We start from the raw sequence: 21,626 nt of genomic DNA, 5'->3' as shown, positions 1-21,626 counted from the left end.
CAGCCTTAGCGACAGTACAGCAGGGAGCGCAGTTGCCTTGCAGACAGTCAACCCAGGTTGGATCCCTTGTGGCTCCTTGAATCCAACTAGGAGTGATCCCTGACTGCAGAGCCAGGAGTAAGACCTGAGCACAGGGGCCGGCGAAATAGCATGGAGGTAAGGCATTTGGCTTGCATGCAGAAGGATGGTGGTTCGAATCCCGGCATCCAAGATGGTCCCCTGAGCCTGCCAGGAGCGATTTGTGTGTGTAGAGCCAGGAGTAACCCCTGGGTGCTACCGGGTGTGACCAAAAAAAAAAAAAAAAAAAAGACCTGAGCACAGGCTGGTGTAGACCAAAAGGAAAATAAGAAATAAAAAGTATAAGTAAATCCTATCCTTCTCAGAGCGGTGTGGGGCATGTGGGCAGTGAGGAGACGCGGAAACACGCCTAGAAGAGTGTTGTAAGCGTGTTGTCAGAGAGTGGTAGAGCACGCCCAGGAACCCAGGACCAGCTAACAATCCTCTTGGACCCTGGAGAAAGGAGCAGAGGCCTGCGGGCGGCGCTCTCGGCCCATCTGTGCCTTGCTCCGGACCTCAGTCTCAGCCTCAGAGCAGTGGGTTTTTTTTTTTTTTGTTTGTTTGTTTTGGTTTGGTTTTGTTTTTTTCGGGCCCACACCCGTTTGATGCTCAGGGGTTACTCCTGGCCAAGCGCTCAGAAAATGCCCCTGGTTTGGGGGGACCATATGGGACATCGAACCGTGGTCGCGGTCCTTCCTTGGCTAGCGCTTGCAAGGCAAACACCTTACCTCTAGCGCCACCTCACCCGCCCCAGAGCAGTGGGCTTGCAGGCGCGGCTGGGAAACTGCTGCCGGCGGCCCGCCCGGGAGCCACCCCAGGGTGCGGGCACGTCCGGGACTCGCTCGCTCCCTTTCGCCTCCCCGGGGTCCGGACGTTCGGAGCGCGCCGGGCGCCGTGGGCGGGCATCGCGCCCCAGCGCTGGGTGTCTGTGCCGGGCGGGCGGCAGCGGAGTTCCCCGGCGGGGCGGGGGCGGGCGGGGACGGGGTCCGAGGGCGGTGGGCGGCCGCGATCGTGACCTCACGGGGTGGGGCCAGCCAGCGCGGCCGGCGGAGCGCGGAGCCCAGAGCGCAGCAGCCGAGGCCAGAGTCGCCGCGCGGGGAGCGCAACGCCCGGGGCCTGATGGAGCGGTACAAAGGTGAGGACCCCGGGATCGTCGCGGAGGAGGGCAGGGGTGACCCGAGGCGGGCTGGGGGACACATCCCTGCGTTCGTCTCGTGACCCGCAGGGTCTCAGGTTGGTGACCCAGGACCTGGACCGTAGACCCGGCGACTGGGGAGAGGCGCGCGGGCTAGTGTGCGCCCGGGTGCATCTGCGTCCCGGGGACTGGAATCCACGCTGGAGCCGTCGACGGGGCGGGCTGTGGCTAAGTTGCTCACCTGTTGGAGGAGAAGGTGCTCTAGGAGACCCCCCCAATCTCCTAAATCCGCCTTAGCTGCCCAGGAAAGGTGCCACGGACGGGCCGAGGGGGCCCTGGGCGAGGTCGAACCCCTGCCGCAGCCGGCGGGCCAAGGGACAGATTTGGGGGTTCTTGGCTCGGCACTTCTGTGCAGGATGGTGTTTGTGTGATGCTTGGGGTGCGGCTGGGCTCTGGGCCCTGTAGGCAGCAGATCAGTGACCCAGACCTGCTGGGGACCTATCCCCAAGAAAGGAAGAGAAGCCAGGCTTGAAGGGGGGTGTCCACGGGGGCGGTACCCGGCAGGTGGAAGGCGCGGAAATCTCCCGGCTCCCGAGCTTCTGAGCCCGGAGCCTAAGTGGGAAGGTTCGGGTTGGGCAGGAGCCAGAGATGGCATCAAAGCTTGCGGTGTGCTGCGTGAGCGGGATGTGCGTGCACTCTTGGGGAGGGAGCTCTGACGCTCGCGAGTTATTTGCGTATGGAGCAAGATAGAAACACAAGATAAAAACACCTTCTGAGCTCCGCTTGTTTTTTATATTTTTTGGATGGGGGAGGAGCCTCTTGCACGTTCTCCTGGACTTGGCTCTGCCCAACCTGCGAGAGGAAATAAATCTTGTTGGCATTTGCTTTCCCGTGGGAGAGTCAGAAAGGAGCGCGCTCAGATTCCCAAGGAATCTCCCCCTCCCCGTTGGTTTCTCATTTCCCAAACATCTAGGGATCTTCGGGGACCAGCTTGCGATTCCCCCAACGAACCGGGGCTTGTTTTCCCTCCTGGCACGACGGGCTTCATGGGAGGAAGAAGGGGTTTTGCCCAGCGTCCTCCTGCCCGCAGCCTCCCCAACCCCACCCCGTTTCAGTCCGGGTGGTTTTGATCCTTTCGCGTGAATGCAACCCTCTGTTTTGGAGAACACTTGACAAGCCACCAGCTCGTCCCTGCTAGCATCTAGACCCCCTACCCCGCTCCAGGAGGGACCCTCAACAGGAACACGGGACTAGATTGACCTCTTTTCCCACACACTCAGCTGTGGGGTATTGGGTCTGGCTAAAGGGCACGCGTGGCGCGCAACATTCTCTAAGCAGCACTTTTTCATCTCTGTCACCAGTGGTGGATGTCATTTGGGGTCTTGTTCCAAACGTCCGCTTTTTTATTATTATTATTATTATTATTATTATTATTATTATTATTATTATTATTATTATTATTATTATTATTATTATTTTTAATTTTGGGTCCACACCCGGCGTTGCTCAGGGGTTACTCCTGGCTGTCTGCTCAGAAATAGCTCCTGGCAGGCACGGGGGACCATATGGGACACCGGGATTCGAACCAACCACTTTTGGTCCTGGATCGGCTGCTTGCAAGGCAAACGCCGCTGTGCTATCTCTCCGGGCCCAAATGTCCGCTTTTTAGCAGAATGGTTTTGCTGCCAGAGGTGGGTCTGGCCCTATACTGGGAGAAGCCCTCATCTTTGCTTTTCCTCTTAAGAGTGTTCAGTCAATCCAGAAGATCCGTTAGGGGCTTTTTTATTCTGACTAAAGAAACATCATTTTCAGTTTAGCCTGTTTATGTTTTTTGGTAATGTTTGTCTCTGCATCAGCCTTTTGTAGCAAATCACAGTGTGAGAACACATTTGAGAATGCAGTGGTCAATCCAACGAACCTCATAGCGAACCTCATAGCGTGTGGAGAAATATCTTCACCTTTCATAGGTGAATGCCGCTAATGTCTTGCACCTGTGGCCCAAGAAATTTGGGGGACCCTTCTACCCACCCCCACTGAATTTCCCATTCTCTTAAGCAGCAAATGCTCACTAAACCGAAAAGTTAGCCTGTGACAAACTAGCATGCTATGCCCCATCTCTGTTTAACCAGCCACTCTAAGTAAAATCTGTGGTCTATTACCAATGAGCAGAAGAACTTTATGTTTGCTGTTGTTTGTTGTTTTGAAGGGTAAGATTGCAAAGCTAGGGGATGCATGGGTAGAGTGGTTTTAATGAAGTGGAATGAAAACGCAAGATTTACTGGGACATTCAAAAATTTGGCTGAAGAGTCTTGTTTGTGATACTTTTAAAAGCTGATACTTAAATGCCTCATTCTGTTTCTTAAATTTCCACTGCTGAGCTCTCCTTTTCCTGGATAGGTCAGTTGCCTCACCAGTGTCCCCCAGATTCAAAAACTTTTCTCAGCTCTGGAAGTTGTGGGGGTTGCTGCTTCTGACAGTGCAGGGGCAGGGGCTCAATCTCAGGGTCTTACACAACCAAGACATATGCTCTGCCACTAGAGCCCAGACCCTGATCCCTCCCTCTGTTAATCTTGATAAAGTCATTGATGTAGATTGTAGATGATACTGTTTCTCTATCTCCCAGTTCACTAGCTACAGGATTTAGTTCTTGATCCAGAAGCAGCCAATCATTTTTAGGCTCCGAGCTGACTGTACATTGTTTCGTTGGATGTAAAGAGAAGTCTGGAGCTGAAGTGTGCATGATGAAATATCTCCCTGTAGAACATTTCTAAGTATTCTCCCCCTCCCTGTTAAGCTATTCTGCTAGAAAAGGCTGGTTGTAGGGGAGAGTAGTTGGGGGGAGAGATTTGTAGGATAATTTCCCAGAGTGACAGCGCTTTTATGAGAGTTGTAAAAAGTGTGGGGAGTGTTGCTGTGTCCTGGATGGGAGTTCTTGGGTGTGTGTAAGCAAGCAACACGCTCAGAAGGACATCAGGGAAGACTCCCATCCTAGAGTGTTTACATATTTAGTACTCTCCTGAAGTTGCATCCCTGTGCTCAGTGATTGGCTGAGCTCACACCATGTGACCAAGGATTCTAGTTCCTGCTGCTCTTTCAGCTGGTCAGTGTGTGACCAGGCCAAATGGGACTGACCTACTATCTGAGCATCGCGCTTGGAACGACCTTGCAGAAGCTCCCTGAATTGCATCACAGTTGGATGCACATACTCGTCGTTGAGATAATTGGTTTAATTTGGATCCCAGTTACTGGTTGAAAGTAGAACCACTCTTTCCCTGAGTTTCTGGGTCTGGTTCCCTGGTTCCCAGGAGAGAGAACTCAGTGCGAGACAGCTGAAAGGAGAAGATGAGCCTGGAAGAATCAAGCCAGGAAAAATATGGGGAAACTTTTATGGGAATCCTTGGATCTGTTCTATGGGAAGTCCTGCAAAAGAAAACTTTATATTTTTTGCTTCACCTTCTGAGGAATCATCGTTTGTAGTTTTGGTTTCCAGGGCCAGGTGGTTCTTTCTACTCTTTAGCCTTTTCTACCTGAGCTAGTGATTCTTAATGGAAGATTCTGGACCCGGGGGGGGGGGGTAGAGCAATATAGAGCAGATAGGACATTTGCCTTACATTCAGCCAACTGGGGTTCCATCCCTTGCACCACATATGGTGCCCTGAGCCTGCCAGGAGTAATTCCTGAGCACAGAGCCAGGAGTAACCCCTGAGCACTGCTGGGTAGGGTCCTAAAAAGAAAACGAAAAGTAAACTGGACACTGGGACCAGAGAGGTTGTTGGACATGAGGCCAACCCAAGTTCAATCCCTGGCACCTGATATGGCCCCCTGATCCTTGCCAGGAATGAGATTCCTGAGGGTAAAGCCAGGAGGAAGAAGCCCTGAGCATAGATAGATGTAGCCAAATAAAAAAATAGACAAAACAAAAGCAAAATCTAGACATTTCGACCCCGCCCAAGAGACTATGTTTTGCTTGTTTAGTGTTGAGACTCAATCTTGGGTTCTCATGAGTCCCCGCTCCCCCAGCCTCTCTGTTCCAGGATTCTGAGGGATTTAAAAAAGAAGAAGCTTCCAGATGCTTCTCACACTTATTTAAAGTGGAAAACAACTGACACAGAACTGTTTACCCACCTTCTTGCCCTGGGAAGGTAAAAGCCAGTGTGGCTGGACTTGCCCTCTGTGTTCCCTGCAGCCCCACAGGCGAAGTACCTGAAGCTCACAAGGGCTTCCAAAGACTGGAAAACAGTCTCCCACGCAATGCTGTTGCCTTGGAATCCTAAGCTCGGGGTTTGCTGTGGGTTGGACTTGACCCTGAGCCCTTCTTTTTTGAAGCTCTTTGTGTGGGAACCCTTGATGAAGAGGTCTGCAACCTCTGGTATTGAGAAAGCAGGCAGGGAGGAGAATTCTGCTGTGCCCCTTCTCCTCTGAAGGGACCAGGAGCTCTGGGAACTAGGCAGGCTCCAAGCACAAAGAAAGGGCCAGGAGGGGCCAAAGGCTTCAAAGCTCTAAGAACCATGCCAGTTTTCTCCCTGACCCCTTGTATGATGGGAAATGTTTCTCCAAAGATATCTGCAACTCACATGCAGAGCCTTTCCCCAAATAGAGGACGGTTGGCAGGTTTGACTCAGGTTCAGCCTAGACACAGAGCTCCAAGAAATTCCCTATGTTGTTTGTCCTTGCGCTGAGTCTCTAAACACTCTGGGCCTCAGTTTCCCTGCCTAGAAACCGACTCCAGCTAGCTTTCAGAGGCTATGGCAATGGCTCTGTGAAAGCTGAGCACCCCCTGGGAGAGGATGTGTCTTGAGGAGAGGGAAATGAGCGCGGGAATGTGGGGCGCCCAACCAAGGTCAGGAGAGGGTTGCAATGCTTATAAATACAACTGATTTCCTGTCAGGATCAGGCAATCGGCAGTGGGAAAGGGAATAGGGCAGACCAGGGAGGGCCTCGGTTCTCAAGAGTTCTGTGTGAACTTGTCTCAGCGATGAAGAGGGAACCCAGGTGGTCCTTGGAGCTCTCCGTCCCTCCCACTCAGAGATAGGCCACTGAGACCTGGGGAGAGTGAATCCCACCACACTGCCCAGTGTGATCCCCACAAGGGTGTATATAACAAGAGAAATTAGGTGTCAAGGAAGGGCTACAATATGTGTTCATGAGACACAAGCTTTAGTATTATTCTAGTAAATTAGACTTTTGGGTGGGGGCATACCCAGCAGCACCCAGGAGTTTCTCCTGACTCTGCACTCAGAAATTACTCCTGGCAAGCTTAGGGAACCATATGGGAAGCAGTGGATCGAACCCAGGTCAGCTGCATGCAAAACCATACCTGCTGTGTTATTGTTCCAGCACCCTAGATTTTTTATAGCAGCTCAGTGAAACTCCTCAGGCTTTGGGACCCACAAACCTCCTTTACCAGGCAGTCTACCCTGATTCCTTTTGTGCTCTGCCTGGCACATTGTAAATTCTCAGTCAGTATTGGTTGAGTTAATATTACACTGTCTTAGAACTGTCTGTGCAGTTGAGGTTTGACCACCCTCATAGTTAAATCTATATTTGACTCCCTACTAGGTGTTGTGGGATTGGTTTCAGGTCCCTTGGTGTTTACGCCCCCTTAGAATTGGCCTTCATCCTCCAGGGATGCACATTTTCATATTCAAACAACCCCCAAGTGTCCCATATTCAGTAGAGAATCTACAGATGGAAACACCCTAGTTACTAGAGCCTAGTACTTAAATGAATCACTTTAAGTTCTGATGCATGAGGTTCCAGGGTCCACTGTATAAATGTTCCTCTGCCTTTCAGCCTTTGAGACAATATCCAGCTCTTTTCCAAGTCTACTACCCTGATACCCGGCCCCAGCTGTGCCCAGCATAGAGGAGGTTCTAGGACTTGGTTGAGAAATGTATGTGAATGAGTCCCTGCCACAGGAGCAGGCATTGCCCATCTGACCCGCCTGAGCAGCCCTGGACCAGGAGGAGAAACATAGCCTCCTGCCTTATTCTGGAAGTGGTGCTGCCTTGGGCGCCCCCGACGTGACGTGAGCCTCTTGTTTCTGTCTGTTCCAGCCTGGGGGTGTTGCTGTCTGGTGGGACACAGACGCGTCCTGCAGCTTTCCGCTTGTGAGTATGCGTCGCTCCCCTGGCCTCCGGGCTTCAAGGGTGCAGACCCGCCTTTGCCCAAGCTCTGCATCCAAGGCAGGTAGAGCTGGTGGAGTTGGGTGCTGGCCTGGGCACTCAGGAGCTTGGCTTCTAATCTGTTCTCTGCACTAACTCCCTGTTCGACCTTGGGCAAGTCAATTAATCTGAGTCTTGTTTCCTCACAGTGGGAGTAAATTAATGATGACTAATCTGCCTTTCGAGCTCCTGGGGGGACTTTGAGAAGGGGCAGCATCATGTTAGGTCAGGGGAGTCTAGAGGCCCTCAAACCTCTAGGATATGGTTCTGGTCCTACTTCTAATACCTCTGGTTAACTCCCTTCTTGGAGTTCCTTTGGGCGTGAACTCTGCCCCTTGCCTACTTTTCTCAAAGCTGAGAGAAAAGTTGGGGTGATCCTCTTTCCCAAGCTCCCCACCTTCTCTGAGGGAGCAGCACATAGTTTCTGGCTTTTCTGACCAAGAGAGAGAGGAGGAATTGCTTCTGAGCTGACATCTTCAGACAGTGGTCCTGGCCCTGGCCCTTCTCACATCTCTCTCCTTCTGCTCTTTGTTAGTTTCTGTCTCCTCGGACCTCACCTTCCCTTCTAGTTGGTCTCTAAATGAGGTAGCTACCCTCAACCCCACTTCTATCTATCCTCCTAGAAAGTGAGTAGAGAAAGTGAATAAGAAAAAATGGGGGAGCATTGCAGGACACTCACCTGGTGCAAAAGCAGAACAAGCCCATGAAGGTTGCCTGTGTAGGTCACTTTCCCACCCTTAATGACCAACTTGTTCAGATTTGCCTGGGACTTTCCTGGCTTTGTCACTGAAAGTCCCGTGGCTAAGGCAGATGGATATAGAAACAGCCTCTTCCAAGTTTTCGGCTGATAGTCTCAATATCAAGAATTTAATTTTTTATTTGCCATTTTTAGACAAGCAAGCCAAGTTTCAGGACTTAGAACTTAAAGCTCATTAGGAGGGGCAGAGAGCAACAAGTGAAAGAAGCCAGATTCATCGTCCTCCACATGGAATCATTCCATGGGGGCGACTTTCTGAAGCAGACAGAAACTAAGGGAAGAAAATGGATCAGTAGTCCTGATGCTAGGGTTAGGGTTGACCACACTGGAAAGTGTTTGGAATGAAAAAAAAATTTTTTTATGTGGTGAATATTTTATGTGTGGGTGGTTTTATAGCTCTTAGGCATTTGTGAAAACGCAGAACTGTGTCATTCACAGGGCATTCATAGTTTTTTGTTCTATGTAAATCCTGCATGCAGAAAACTAACTTTAATCATTCTTTGGGGCTGTAGAAAGAGTACAGTGGGTAAGGCCCTTGCCTTGCATAAAGCTGTACCATGTAGGATCCCTCAAAACTTGCTAGGAGTGATCCTTGATTGCAGAGCCTGAACTAGGCCCTGTGCATAGCTGGGCGTGGCCCCAAACCAAAAGCCAATAACTATCTAAATAAGTCAGCACTCACCTTGCGCATGGCTGTCCATTGCTGCTTGTAAATATGGGGAAATTCTGGAAGTTCTATGACCACAGTCCATAGGCACAGTGGGAGAAGGGGGAGAGTTTGAGGTCCAAGAAGTCCTTAAAGGGGAAGAATTTGGGTTCAAAAACAGAAAGAATGAGACCCCCTTGCCCCACATAACATCCTGTGTGCAAGACTCTTTTATTTGGGCCAGGGAGACTTCAAAGGGCTGGAGCTGGTACTTAGCCACAGGAGCTGTGAGTTTGAGCTTTAGCACTGCAGGGCTGGAAATGACCCCTTAGCACCATCCTGCATGGATACCCCAGCCCCCAGAGAGAGACTTTGGGGCCCATACTATGTGATGGTGAAAGAAAAAGTAATTCCCTGAACCCCAGGCAGCAGAGGAGTTGGGAGGGTGAAAGGACATGAAGGAGTCAGCATTGCCACTATGCAGGCCTGGGCCCATGATGGACACAAGTGAGCAGGTCTTTGCCTTTTTTTACCTATAGAATTAATATGCTGGAACCATCATTGTTTTCTACCAGACTCTGCCGTTGGTTCCTGCTTATCTCCATGGGCCGGGGGTGAGTTTGAGGGTGAATGAGCCAGTGTTTGCCCAAGTCCCCTGGGCTTGTTTGCAGCAGGAGAAACATGGTGATGTGTGAGCAGGATGGTCGCCTGGTTGAGCCAAGACCCAGGCTGTGGGACTCAGAGGGACCATCGCAGCCCACCCCACCCTCTGCGAAGGTGGCTTGTTCTTCAGGTGAACTTGGCTCTGCAATAGGGTCCTGAGCTCTGCCCCATGGTGCAGTGTTGGAGGACTGTGAACATTCACCCATGGACTTGCCCCGGGGTGCAGCTCCGCTATGGGGTGGCTTCTCTTAGGCACTGGGGTCTCCACATCACTGAGAGGCAGGCTCTGGCTTCTGTTTGGAAAGAGTCGGGAAAAGGACAGGTTAAGAGCTGAGGCTTGCTGCTAATTCTAGTTGTCTGGGCTCTGTTGAAGCCAAGGATGTTGGGATCCCTGTTGGGTCACAGCTTCCATGATGCAGATCAAGCCTGGTTGGGACTGATTCCAGGTAGTTCCTTATCTGACCTGCAAATGGGCCACCCTCAGGGCTCCATTGGCCTGGGCATTTTTTAGGATCTGGGCTCTGTCTACATCCCCCTTCTTGGCCCCCCCAAGTGGGGGTCCTATCATTTCCTTCCATCCCCCACTCTTCTGTCCTCCTCCCCATCACTACACAACAGGATTTATTCATGGTGACTATTCAAGTCCCCAGATGGGGGGAGAAGAAAAGATGGTGTTGAATGAGCTTATTGTCCGTCGATTTCACTGGCTCCTTTTATTTCAGACCCACAGTCCCAGAACAGATTGAGCTGATTTACTAAAATTCAAATACAGTCCTTCGGGAAGGAGAGCTGCGAGGGTGCTCGCTTGCCCTGCTGCTTGGGCAGGGCCTCATGGGTGGGCGAGCTGGCCGGGGCACCTGGTGTCCATCTGCATGGTCGGTATCTTCTTGGGAACAACAGACTCAGTGACAATCTCAGATGCTTGCAAGCTCAAGATGACCCCAGCCCCCACCTTTTGCATCACCAGACCCTTAGTAGCTTCCTCTTCTAGCATGTTCTCTGAAGTCCTGATGATTCACTCTCCAGGAGGCTATCTGAGTTGGTTGGCAGTTTAGGCTTTTGGTAGGTCCCTGGCATGGCCCCTTTGGGTCCACTGGATGATATGTCCTTCCAGCAGCTAATATGGATGAGGACCATGTAGTAGTGTGGCTGGTCTGGTGGCTGAAGCCTGAGAAACATGGGATGGTTAAGTATGACTGCTGTTAGCAGTTCAGGTGTCTGAGCTGGGTGAGGCCCCTGGGCAGGAGAACAGGGCATGCCTGACTCTGCTCACACCAGCAGCCTCACTGATGCTCCCCGAGCCAGTTTGTGCAAAGTATGGGGCTTTGCCATTCCACCTGGTGTCCAGGGCCTGGTATACCTCCTGCACCTCCTCCCTTTCTCCCCCATTTCTCCTATTATCCTGCTTTCCTATGAACTTTTCTACTTCTATCCTACCTGTATTTAGGTCTCTTGCATCTTTAATTGAAAAAAAAAAAAAAGGTTTACAGGGGCAGGAAGGTAGCCGTTAGGGTTAAAGCAGAGCTTGTGCTAGCTTTGAGTTTGGGCCCCAGCACTACAGGGGATACACCCAAGAGCCCTTGCAAGATCACTGTGCCTGAGCACTGAAGCTTCTGCTGCCCAGCAGAGCTGAGTGTCTCTCAAAATGTAGTGAGCAGGAAAGAGATTTCTGTTTATTTGTGTATGCAGTCAATTCTCAACACCATATTCAGTTCCCTAAATCCTGACAGCAGGGCCAGGAGTCAGCCCTAAGCACTGCAGGCTTGCCCCCTACAACAAAAAATAAGAACGAGATTCCCATGACAACCTGAGGCCAGGACTCCCCAGAGGAGAGAGAACTCCACCTTGCCCAGACCTCAGGTTTCTTCAGGATTTAAGGAATGTGGCCCCAACCCCAGGCCTTCCCAGGAGTTGCCAGAAACTTCAGTGGCAGGTGGGGACATAGGGCTCTCTCTCAGCCCTCTTGGAAGAGGAGAACCAGGTAAAAATCTGTGGGGCATTGTAGGCCCCAAAGTATCCTTTCCTTGTACAAAGACCCCACCAGCGCCCAGCATGTTCCTTCTTGCCCAACCTTGTCAGCCTCTCCACAGGCTGAGGCCCTGGAAATCCATGGCCCTTCACCACCCCTACGACCTGTTCCCCCAACATGGGTCCTCCCAGGAAGGGAGCGTATGAGGCAGGCCCGCCACTGGCACAGGATCCTGAGAACATGGCCACAGTTTGGATAAAAGTCCCAAACAAGAAGACTATGCAGAACAAAAATAATTTCTTCCCATTGACCTCCCGGCACCATGTGGCAAGCAGCCATCTCCAGCGTGCTGATGTGGCTTTGCTGTTTGTGACTGTAAACAGCTCAGCTGCGAATGAACATCTGGCCTTATGGGATCCAGGTGGTGGCCTGGCTCGGCCTGGCTCACCACACCACACACTGGCTCTGCCACACTTAGACAGGCTATGGGGCTTCAGCTCAGGTACCAGCATGGCCTCTTTCACACTGGCACCCCCAGATCTCTGTTTAGGGAGGAAAGAGGCTTCAGAGCTGCTCATTCCAGGATCCTGGGGCTCTTAGAGTGAGCTGACTCTCTTGTTCCTTCACTTCAGGCTCTGCCTGCAGCCCGGATGGATAAGGCGTGGGGCCAGGTCACTTTCCTCTGCAGGTCTTGGGCATGAGGCTACCAGATGTGGGAGTCCCCTTGTGCTAAGCAGGAAGTTTCCCCCAAAGTGTGAGATCTTTGTAGGGACTGGAACATTCTATGGGCTGGCAGTAGCTTGTAGTGCAGTTGGGATGGGTTATGTTTACTGACTTAAAGATAAGTCTTAGCGGCCAGAGCAATAGCACAGCAGGCTGAACCTGGCTTTATTCCCCAACATCCCATATGGTCCCCCAAGACTGCCAGGAATGATTTCTGAGTACAGAGCCAGGAGTAACTCCTGAGTGCTGCCAGGTGTGGCCCCAAACCAAAAAACAAAAAAGTTAGGGTCTTGAGGCTTTGCTGAATCTTTTTATTTTTGCTATTTTTTTTTCTGAAATGGTGACAGAAGCCCAGAGAAAGTTTGGGGGACAGACAATAACATGTTTAGAGGGGCATTCAGGCTTTTTTCACTCTTTGCATCCTGAAGGCTCTAAACCAAAGCATCTGGGTGCAGGTCAGGGAAATGGCAGGCTCTTCTCGCAGGTATCCATTGTGTCCTCGCTCAATGTGTGCTCATGTGTGGGTTGTGGGCGAATGTGTTGGTGACAGTCAGGCTCTTTTCCTTGTCATGTCCTAAAGTAATTTCCCAAATGCCCTCCAGGATGAGATCTTTACTTTAAGAGCCCCTCCTCCCTTTTCAGACTGCAGCAGTGGGGGGAGGCAAGACAAGGCCGAGACTATCCTGTGGGGTGGAGGGATTTCAGATCGCTGCCAGTTTATCTGTCAACGCTAACTCGGCTGAAAACCTTGACTCGACCCCTGCAGCCTTTAACCCTCCTTGCACCAGGTACAACCTCTTCTGTGCCTGAGGTCGTGGCTGCCATGCAGCTATGCCCACAAACTTCTGTGGTTGAAAATGAGCACAGGCACATAACTAGGAACAAAATAGTCTTGCCAATGGCTTTTTCCTGCTCCCTGGCCATGATGGCGAGTGAACATGGTTCAGATTTGGGAGGAAGCAACTGGTTGGCAGGAATTCTAGGGTGAGATATGGCATTTCTGGCACCTACTCTGCTGACGGTGAGGGGTTGGATGACTCACGATGTTCCCTGGGGCACAAGCAGCTATAGGAGCAGTGACCCTTGAGACCAGTCCTGTCTGTGCAAAGGATGTCCCTCTCCACCTTGGGAATCTAACTTGGAGGTGCATGCCCCCTCCTAGGACATTCTGTCTGTGAGTTTCTTAGCCATTTCCATACTTTGTCATTGGGGCTCAAGTGAGCCCAGATGTTTTGAGGAGCTTGGCGCCCTGGCCCTTTTCATTAGTGTTGTGGAGGGCAACTCATCTGCCACTGTGCAAACACTTCCCTGACTCCAGGCTGAGAAAGAATGCTCCTGGCCTGTCCTCTTCCTCTCTGCCCAGCCTCAGCTCAAGTGCACCCACTAATGCCTTTAACCCCTTTGCACCTGGCACAGCCTTTCATGGTTTTGGTCTTTGTCCATCATCACACTGATGGACAGTGATGGACCAGTCTCTTGTCCATGGAGGCTACACACATCAGCTTCCTCAGGGCCAAAGCCTCGAGTCCTCTTTGTGTCCATATGGGAGTGGACATTGCTGTCCCCAAGACTTCTTAGTGTCGGATGACATGGAGTCCGTGGCCTCTGCTGCTGCTGACACCTGCGAAAGCTCCATCAAGCAGCCAGGAAAAGCAAATTTACACTCTCCCTCTCTCCAGAGCCAGTGTGAATATGAGTGCCTGGAAATAGCTGGGCACTGGCAGAAACCTCATTGGAGAATAGAATGAATCAAGGGCTTGAAAGAAGGTGGGGCTGGAAAATAAGCCTCCCAAGTTAGCCCCAGGGCTCCTGATCCTTAGGAACACAGCAGCACCCTACACTCAAGGGTCCCTTCCATCTGTCTGCCAGCACCAAAATGGGAGGCTGGGAAGCAGTCCTGGGGTGAGGTTGCAGAAAAAGAGATATTCAGGTCTCCTAAGAGCATGAGTGCTGGAGGTCAACCACAGAGATGGGGCACAGTGGTGCTGAATGGGTTCAATGTGTCGTGGTGTAGATAGACTTGCGGAGGCTGAGAGGAGAGAGGACTGCGGAGCTGAACTTTGCAGAACTGAGCGGTTTTTGGAGTAGCCACTAGCATGCTCAGAAGTGCATATTGGAAGGTCTTCTCTCTCAGGGTGGGTGGGAATGGGGGTGGTGGTGGTGGCGGAAGGACATTTGAAAGAACTGGGAGAGGCCTCAGGATCACTTTCTTCCATACTAAACCAGCTGATCTGGGCAGTGCAATGTTTAGGCCAGGTAATGGTGATGTGATGGGTGTTGGCCTCGTGGTACTGAGGATCCTCGGCATCACCTAGCAGTGCCAAGGATCAAACTGGATTCTTCTGCATGTAAGGCATTTGCTCCAGCCTTTTTCTCTCTCTCCCCTGCCCAAGTTTGCTGACAATATTAGTGCAGTTCCAGCTGGCTTCGAGTTGACTGTCACCACCCCCAGTTCTTCAGCCCCTGAAGTCATCATTGAGACTCCATGACAGAGCACAGGGAACACCTAAGCCCTGATGACCAGGCTCTAGCAGGTCGAGACCCCCAGGGACACGGTGACTGGATTTTCCCTGTTCTCATGTGATTGGTTGGAAACGGCTTGGCTCTGGGGCATCCTTGATTACTCTGCTCCCCTACAGGAAAGGACAGTCACTGCAAAATGAACAATTGAGAACAGGACAGTATAGAGGTTAAGGGGCTTGTCTTGGATCCTACCAAATCCACTCAATTCCCGATTGCATAGGGTTGCCTGGGTTCACCAAGAGTGACCCCCCCAAGCACACAGTCACCCCCAAAACAACAAAACTGGACCATCCAACTCTTCAATAAGGTTCGAAGTAGCCTGGATGTTTTCTGTTCGCTTTTCTTGAATGACAGTTATTTTCTTCTTTTCTTTCTTTGTTTTTATTTTTTAAAGTCCTTTTAAGAGTTAGAGGAGGTGTGTGTGTGTGTGTGTGTGTGTGTGTATGTGTGTGTGTGTGTGTGTGTGTAGAGGTTGAGAGCCCTGGAAACCAGTGTTGGGGGTGGGGCATGTTCCATGTGGTTGCTGCTCCCCAGAGGCCAGACCTGAAGCTGCCTGGGGTGTGTGAGCGTGGGCAGGACAGCAAAGTGTCCAGGGTGCAGCTGGGTGGGTGGGTGACAAATCCAGCATGTGTGAGGCCAGAAATCAAAGTGGAAAGTTTTGCAAAAAATGGAAAAAAACCCAAGGTGGGCTCAGCATTTCAGGCCTTTCCCCATTGTTGGTTCTCAGGCACCAAGAATGACTCACAGTCGTCTCCCTCCTACCGGTCCTCACTGCACTGTGCACCATGGACCTGCTCTCCTGGCTTAGGCTTTGACAGGTGCTGTCTCAAGTGAGGGACAGTAAGCAACATCAGCTTAGTGACTTTGGTCCAAGTGGAAAGATTGACCTTGGTCTGGAACTTGCTGGTGACCTTTGTGATCCCTTTGGTAGGATTTCTAAGTGTTCTCATAGTTAACTGTTTTGGATTTCAAGGGACATACCCAGAGACGCTCAGGAGCTACTCCTGGCTCTGAGCTCAGGAAGTGAGTTCCAGCAGTGCTGAGGGGGTCATGTGCTACTGAGTTTGGAACCCAGGTCAGCCACATGCAAGGTAGCAGTAACCCTGGTGCCATCTCTCTGACCCAGTTGGTGAGTTTGAAGCTTCACTTTCAGGTGTGCACAGGTCCCTGAAGCTCAATGGGGTCTGAGCTTAATGAGGCTCTTTCCTGTGGAAGTACTTTCTAGAGGGCTTCAGACCAAGAATGAGCAAATACTGCTTTAAAAGTGGATCAATTATGGGGACCAGGGAGCTAGTTCAAGTACAGAGACATCTCTGGTCAGAGTGAGGCCCTGAGCTCAATCCTCAACACCCTTGGCTCCTACTCATGCCTTGAGTATCCCAGGGCATGCTGGAAGCCCTTCGCACACTGTGATCTTTAGCCTTCCAGCCAAGTAGCTTCTTCCACATGGACTAGTCACCCCAGCTCCACTGTGAGTCACTGGCCCTCAGGCTTCAGGGGAAAGGTGGAAAACACAGGTAGCCTGAGCCCAAACATCTTCCTCTCTGTGGGAATAGCCCAAGTACAGCCATCTCCAAAGTCCTTCCTCCTCCGTGTTTGAAGAAGTGGGGTGTGCCCACCTGAGACAGGCTGCAGGGAGGTGCCTGGAACCAGAGCCCAGCCCCCACACAGCTCACTGGGACCCCTGCATGAGGGGTTCCCTCTTTTCCAGCCTAGGCCAAGGGACTAGAGCAGTGCTTTTACCTGGAACCCCACCTCACAGCTGGGGTGCCCTTCCTGGATGAGGCATTTGCACTTTCTCTACCCCGCCCCCTTCCAACTGACAGGGACTGGATAGACCCGTCGGAACCTGCAGACCTGGTTTCTCTCCAGCTTGGGTTCTTGTCACTCCTCTTTTGTGCCTCAGTTTCTCCATCTGAAAGGGGCTGTTGGTACTGTCCCTGGGAGGTATGTGCAGTCCTTGGTTTGTAGTCCCTTAGTACATATTGAGAACCCACCTTGCCAGCTGCTGGCAATGGGTGGGTGGGTGGGTGGTGGTAATCATGCAAAAGGCAGGTTCCACTGGCCCTGGGCCTGCTTTGCTTCCATTATGGCTTTGACTCTTTTCCCAGGCTGGCCTGTGGGGTGAGGAGGAAACTGATGTGTGAGCCTGGGTGTTTCCTGCTTCTGACGCTACTGCTAGTGTTATGACCTCAGCCTCCTGTGTTGTGTTCCTGGTCTCAGCTAATGAAAGACTCATGCCTCAAGCTTACCGGGAAGATAGTGAAAAGAGAAACAGGAAGGAGCTTTTGAGAACCTGGGGCAGGTTCCAGCACAGGTTTGAGTAGAGGCATGAGGAGCAGTTTCTCAGCAGAATGCCAGTGTGTGGAGCAGAAGGCTTATCAGACCTTCAGAGACTCTGTTCCTGCAGGCTCTGTAGGCAGTGGGCCCTTCTGTGCCAGGGTGCATGTATGCACACATGGCTCGGACACCAGCTGCAGTCTCAGGAGGACAGCTGCCTGGGACCATGTGGCTGAGAGAGCTCTGCGATCTCCTGTTCCGCCTCCGGCTGCAGAGACCTTGGCCAGCTGTTGCCTGGGGAGGGTTGGGTCGTGGTTGGGACGCACTCCTCTCCCTCTCCTGATTTCTGGCTCTCCTCTGCCCTACAGAAGCTCTGCTCACACTCGTCTTCCTTGCTCCAAAGCTCTTTGCACCTTAAATATGAACCAAATGTTAAGATCCAACAGCTACTTTTGTTTGTTTGTTTGTTTGTTTGGAGTCACATACCTCTATGCTCAGGGCTTACTCAGATATTTATTCACTTATGGATCACTCCCAAGGAACCAGATGAGGTGCCAGGGATACAACCTGCGTCTGCCACGTGCACAGCAAATGCCCCATCCACTGTGTTTTTTGTTCTGACAGTTATTAAAAATAATTGCTGGGGGCTGGGAGAAGGCACAAAGACTTTGCGGGCAGCAAAGTCTGAACTCTTGCACTGCATGGTCCCTTGTGTATCTCCAGGTGTGCCTCTAAAGGCAATCCCCTTCCCACAAAGGATAAGAATATTAGCACCACTCTGGTATTTTTCTTTCTGGGTTTCTCAAGACCCAAAGGCCCTTCCTAGTGATTCTCAGCCAACTAGGCTGGCAGCTTGGGATCAGAGCTGAAGGATGTGACATTGCTTGGGCTCTATGGTGCCAAGAATTCCCCAAACCACCCTAATAATGCTTGTGTGATGCTGGGAATAAAACTGGGGTTGACCAAATGCAAGGAAGGTGTCTTACTCCCTATACTGTCTCTCTGGTGTCCCTCTCTTTATTTTCTTTTTTTAAGGGGTCCACAGCCAGTGATGCTCAGGGGTTACTCTGGCTCTGTGCTCAGATATCACTCCTGGCAAGCTCTGGAAACCATATGGGATGCTGGGGATTGAACCTGGGTTCATCCCGGGTTGTCTGCATGCAAGGCAATGCTATACTGCTGTGCGATTGCTCCAAGGTGCCCCCTCTTTTTATTAATATTTTATACACAGTAGAGTCATAGTGGTGCTCAGATCACTTGGTTAGTGGTGTTGGTGCCGCCATTTGCAGTGCCAAGTCAGCTCCATGGAGAACATGTGCCTCAGTGGGTGACTGAGGCCTGTGGGATTCTGATGGGCAAAGCAACATCAGAGGGTCTCCTTATCCCAGGGAGAAGGTCCAGAAATGCCAGGTGAGGCTGGACAGAAGATATTCATCTCCAAAGGCACCCCAAGACTTTTGCAACACTTAAAGGCCTACAGAATGGAGTTTGGTGGATGGGAGATGTAGCAGAAAATTGACTTCGCCCTCCTCTGTGCAGAGAGGAAGTGGAAGCCTGGTCCTAGGGCAGATGAGGCCTGAAGCCCCAGCTCCTGCCTCTCCAGGTCTTAGTCAGCACCTGTTCACTGTCCTCAGACTCCTCAGAGTACCCTGCGGGTCTGCGATTGAGTGGGGACCGTGTGTGTGTCTGTGTGTGCACGCGCACGAGTGTGTGTGCATGCCTTCTTTCCTTCTTTTCCTTTTCTTTTTTCTTTCTTTATTCCTTCTCCTTCCTTCCTTCCTCCCTCCCTCCCCCTTTCTTCCCTTTCTCTCCCTCCCTTCCTTTTTCCCTTTCTTCCCTCCCTTCCCTACCTTCTTCCCTCCCTCCCTCCCATCCTTCCTTTCTTCCTCCCTTCCTTCCTTCCTTCCTCCCTTCTCTCCCTCCCTCCTTCCCTCCCTTCTTTCCTTCCTTCCTCCCTCCCTCCCCCTTTCTTCCCTTTCTTTCTTTCTCTCCCTCCCTTCCTTTCTTCCCTTCCCTCCCTTCCTCCCTCCCTTCCCTTCCCTTTTCTTCCTTCCTTCCTTCCTTCCTTCCTTCCTTCCTTCCTTCCTTCCTTCCTTCCTTCCTTCCTTCCTTCCTTCCTTCCTTCCTTCCTCCTTCCCTCCTTCCTTCCCTCCCTCCCTCCTTCCTTCCCTCCTTCCTTCCCTCCCTCCCTCCTTCCTTCCTTCCTTCCTTTCTTTGACTTTTGGGCCACACTGGCAATGCTCAGAGGTTACTCCTGTCTCTTGAACTCAGGAATTACACCTGGTGAGTTTGGTGGGCCATATGGAATACTGAGAATGGAGCCCAGGCCGTCACATGCAAGGCAAACCAGCAGCTCACAACTGCTCTCTGGCCTCAAGAAGTATCTCTCTTAAAAAGAGTCAACCTGTGGGATCTGCCTACCTTTGTCTCTCTTGACTTAATGGTGGGGCCACTCTCCCCTCTTCTCCCACTTCCTAGTCATCTCCACCTTCACCCACCAACCCTGGTCCCAAAGCCAGTTGACTCATCTGGCTCCATCTTCTGAGCTAGCTCACTGGGGCTCTGTGCAGGGGTCTGTCTTTGGCTCCCCATCTTGTCCTATTGCTGACTTCCTGTGCTCTGACCTTACATGCACACAGGGAGGACAATGCCCATCGGGGCTTCTCAAGCCATCTGTCTGCTTTCTACCCACCTGCTCCAAGCAGGCCTTGAGTGTTCAACTGTCCTGCTGTGGGCACAGAGCTGATATTCTCCCTGCTTGGGATGGTGTTCAACCAGAAGGCAAGAGGCATTGTCACCTCTACAGTCCCTGATGGCCCGTACAGTGAAACTAGTGGGGTGACTTGCCAGAAAACAGGGAGTATGTCTTCCTTTTTCTCCAGTTTGGAAGACAAGTTTGGTGTCCTCCCTTCCCCAGACAGTGAGTCGAATCACAGACCATGTTCAGCCACACGCCATTGGGACCTGACAGCTGTCCTGTCTGCTAGGAAATGTGGGAGGAGTAGGGACTCTGTGCTGTGTCCCCGCTCACAGCCATCCTCTATGGGGGCCTCAGACAAGTGTGAGGGAACAATGGTCCTTCTCAGCGTACCCAGAGCAGACGTGCCCAGTGAAGTAGGCTCATCCATTGGAGCTGGGTCAAGTCCACAGACAAGCTGCCATTGATGGAGCCAGGAGGGCCTGACAGGAGGGAGCTCAGCGGGACACGGGCTGTGAGGCTGCCCTTGAAATGCCATCACAGATGCTAGCCTCGGTCTGGTACTCCTGCTCTGGGTGTTTGTGCATGTGCAACTCTTACAGGAAGCCAGTTCTAGAGGGCCCTAGCCTAGGGGTAGTGTGGGTGGCAGTTGCTGTTGAATCCCCGAGGGTCTGGGGCAGAGGATCAGGACTTGGTTTGGGCCTGGCTCCTGGATGCAATCCTTTCATGTCATTCTTCCCATAAGCAGGGGAGGGGATGGTCGAGACAAACAGACAAACAGACCTAAGATGTCAGGTTGAGGGGGAGGATGGGTCCTCCAGGAAACTGCAGCTGGGGACACATTTCCAGCTCCACCAGCCTCCCTCTGGCCTTCTGACACCCCAACTAATCCATGGCTGTTGCTTCAATGTTTTCCTCCCTGTCCCACCCCCACCCCTCTTAGCCAACTTGGTTTTTCTTCCTCCCTTTCTTGGTATTGCTTTTGTTTTGTTTATTTCAGGGGAAGTTATTTTAAATATTTTAGAATAGCATAAACAGCACCTACACATTTCAAATTGCTGTTTCACTCCGTAAGGAATTCAGTGTAGTAATTTTACATTTTTTATAGCCCAAGCCATGCGTGCTTATTATAAAATCTGTGTATGGGGCAGAAATTCATCACATGGAATGTGAAAATGCCTAGAATTCCAGCCACAGTGATGCTATCTGTCCAAAGCTATGCGTCCAAACACCCTCCTCCTCTGCACTGATCTGAATGGCCTTTTCCTTCCTCTTTTCTCCCCCTCCTTCCATTCTCTCCTCCTCCTCCTCTCTCCCATTCCTTCCCCTTCCTTTGAAACCCCTCTGTTTACAGGCTTTCAAAATTTGAAGATTATACTTCAAAGCATTGAAAATAACCCAACTCTACTTTTTTTTTAGCCCAGCTCTATTAAAACAATTGTTCATATGTCACATGACACTTTTTTATTGTTGTTTTTTCCTTGGTTTTTGCTTCTTGAGCCCACACTGGTAGCACTCAGGTCTAATCTTGGCTCATTGCTGGGTTGATTCTCTGGATCAAGTGCAGGCCTGGGATAGAACCTGGGCTTTGCACATGCTGATCCTTCAAGCCATCTCCCCTAGCCCACAATTCATACCGTTTGGTACATTTTATATTTTCAAAGATATGTTAATTTTTGAAATACTTAATTTCAAAATTAAGTATCTCAGTTAATTTTTGAAATATTTTTCCTTTTCGAATATCTCATAAAGGAACTCTTTATCTCTTAGTAGTCACCCCATTGTCTCCCTGCTCCTCCACTACAAGTCCTCAGCAATTATGACTTTTTTTTTTTGATCCACACCTGTTTGATGCTCAGGGATTACTCCTGGCTACACACTCAGAAATCGCCCCAGGCTTGGTGGGACCATATGGGTCGCCAGGGGATCGAACCACGGTCCTTCCTTGGCTAGGTCCTTCCTTGGCTAGTGCTTGCAAGGCAGACACCTTACCTCTAGCGCCACCTCTCTG

General features: G+C 51.2%; 1 protein-coding gene across 1 annotated transcript in view; it reads left to right on the top strand.

The window, feature by feature from the left end:
* Window positions 1-1,116: 1,116 nt before the first annotated feature.
* The window catches only part of AFAP1L2 (actin filament associated protein 1 like 2), an 89,504-nt gene continuing 68,994 nt past the window's right edge, over window positions 1,117-21,626 (top strand). Inside the window, exon 1 of the mRNA XM_049764536.1 lies at window positions 1,117-1,192. Coding sequence (XP_049620493.1) covers window positions 1,177-1,192 — 16 coding nt within the window. The 5' untranslated portion in view covers window positions 1,117-1,176. The remainder of the gene's footprint in view (window positions 1,193-21,626) is intronic.

Source organism: Suncus etruscus, chromosome 17 (assembly GCF_024139225.1).
Source record: "Suncus etruscus isolate mSunEtr1 chromosome 17, mSunEtr1.pri.cur, whole genome shotgun sequence".
Taxonomy (NCBI): domain Eukaryota; kingdom Metazoa; phylum Chordata; class Mammalia; order Eulipotyphla; family Soricidae; genus Suncus; species Suncus etruscus.
The sequence above is the reverse complement of the archived record's forward strand: the minus strand, read 5'-3'. Positions and strand labels throughout refer to the sequence as shown.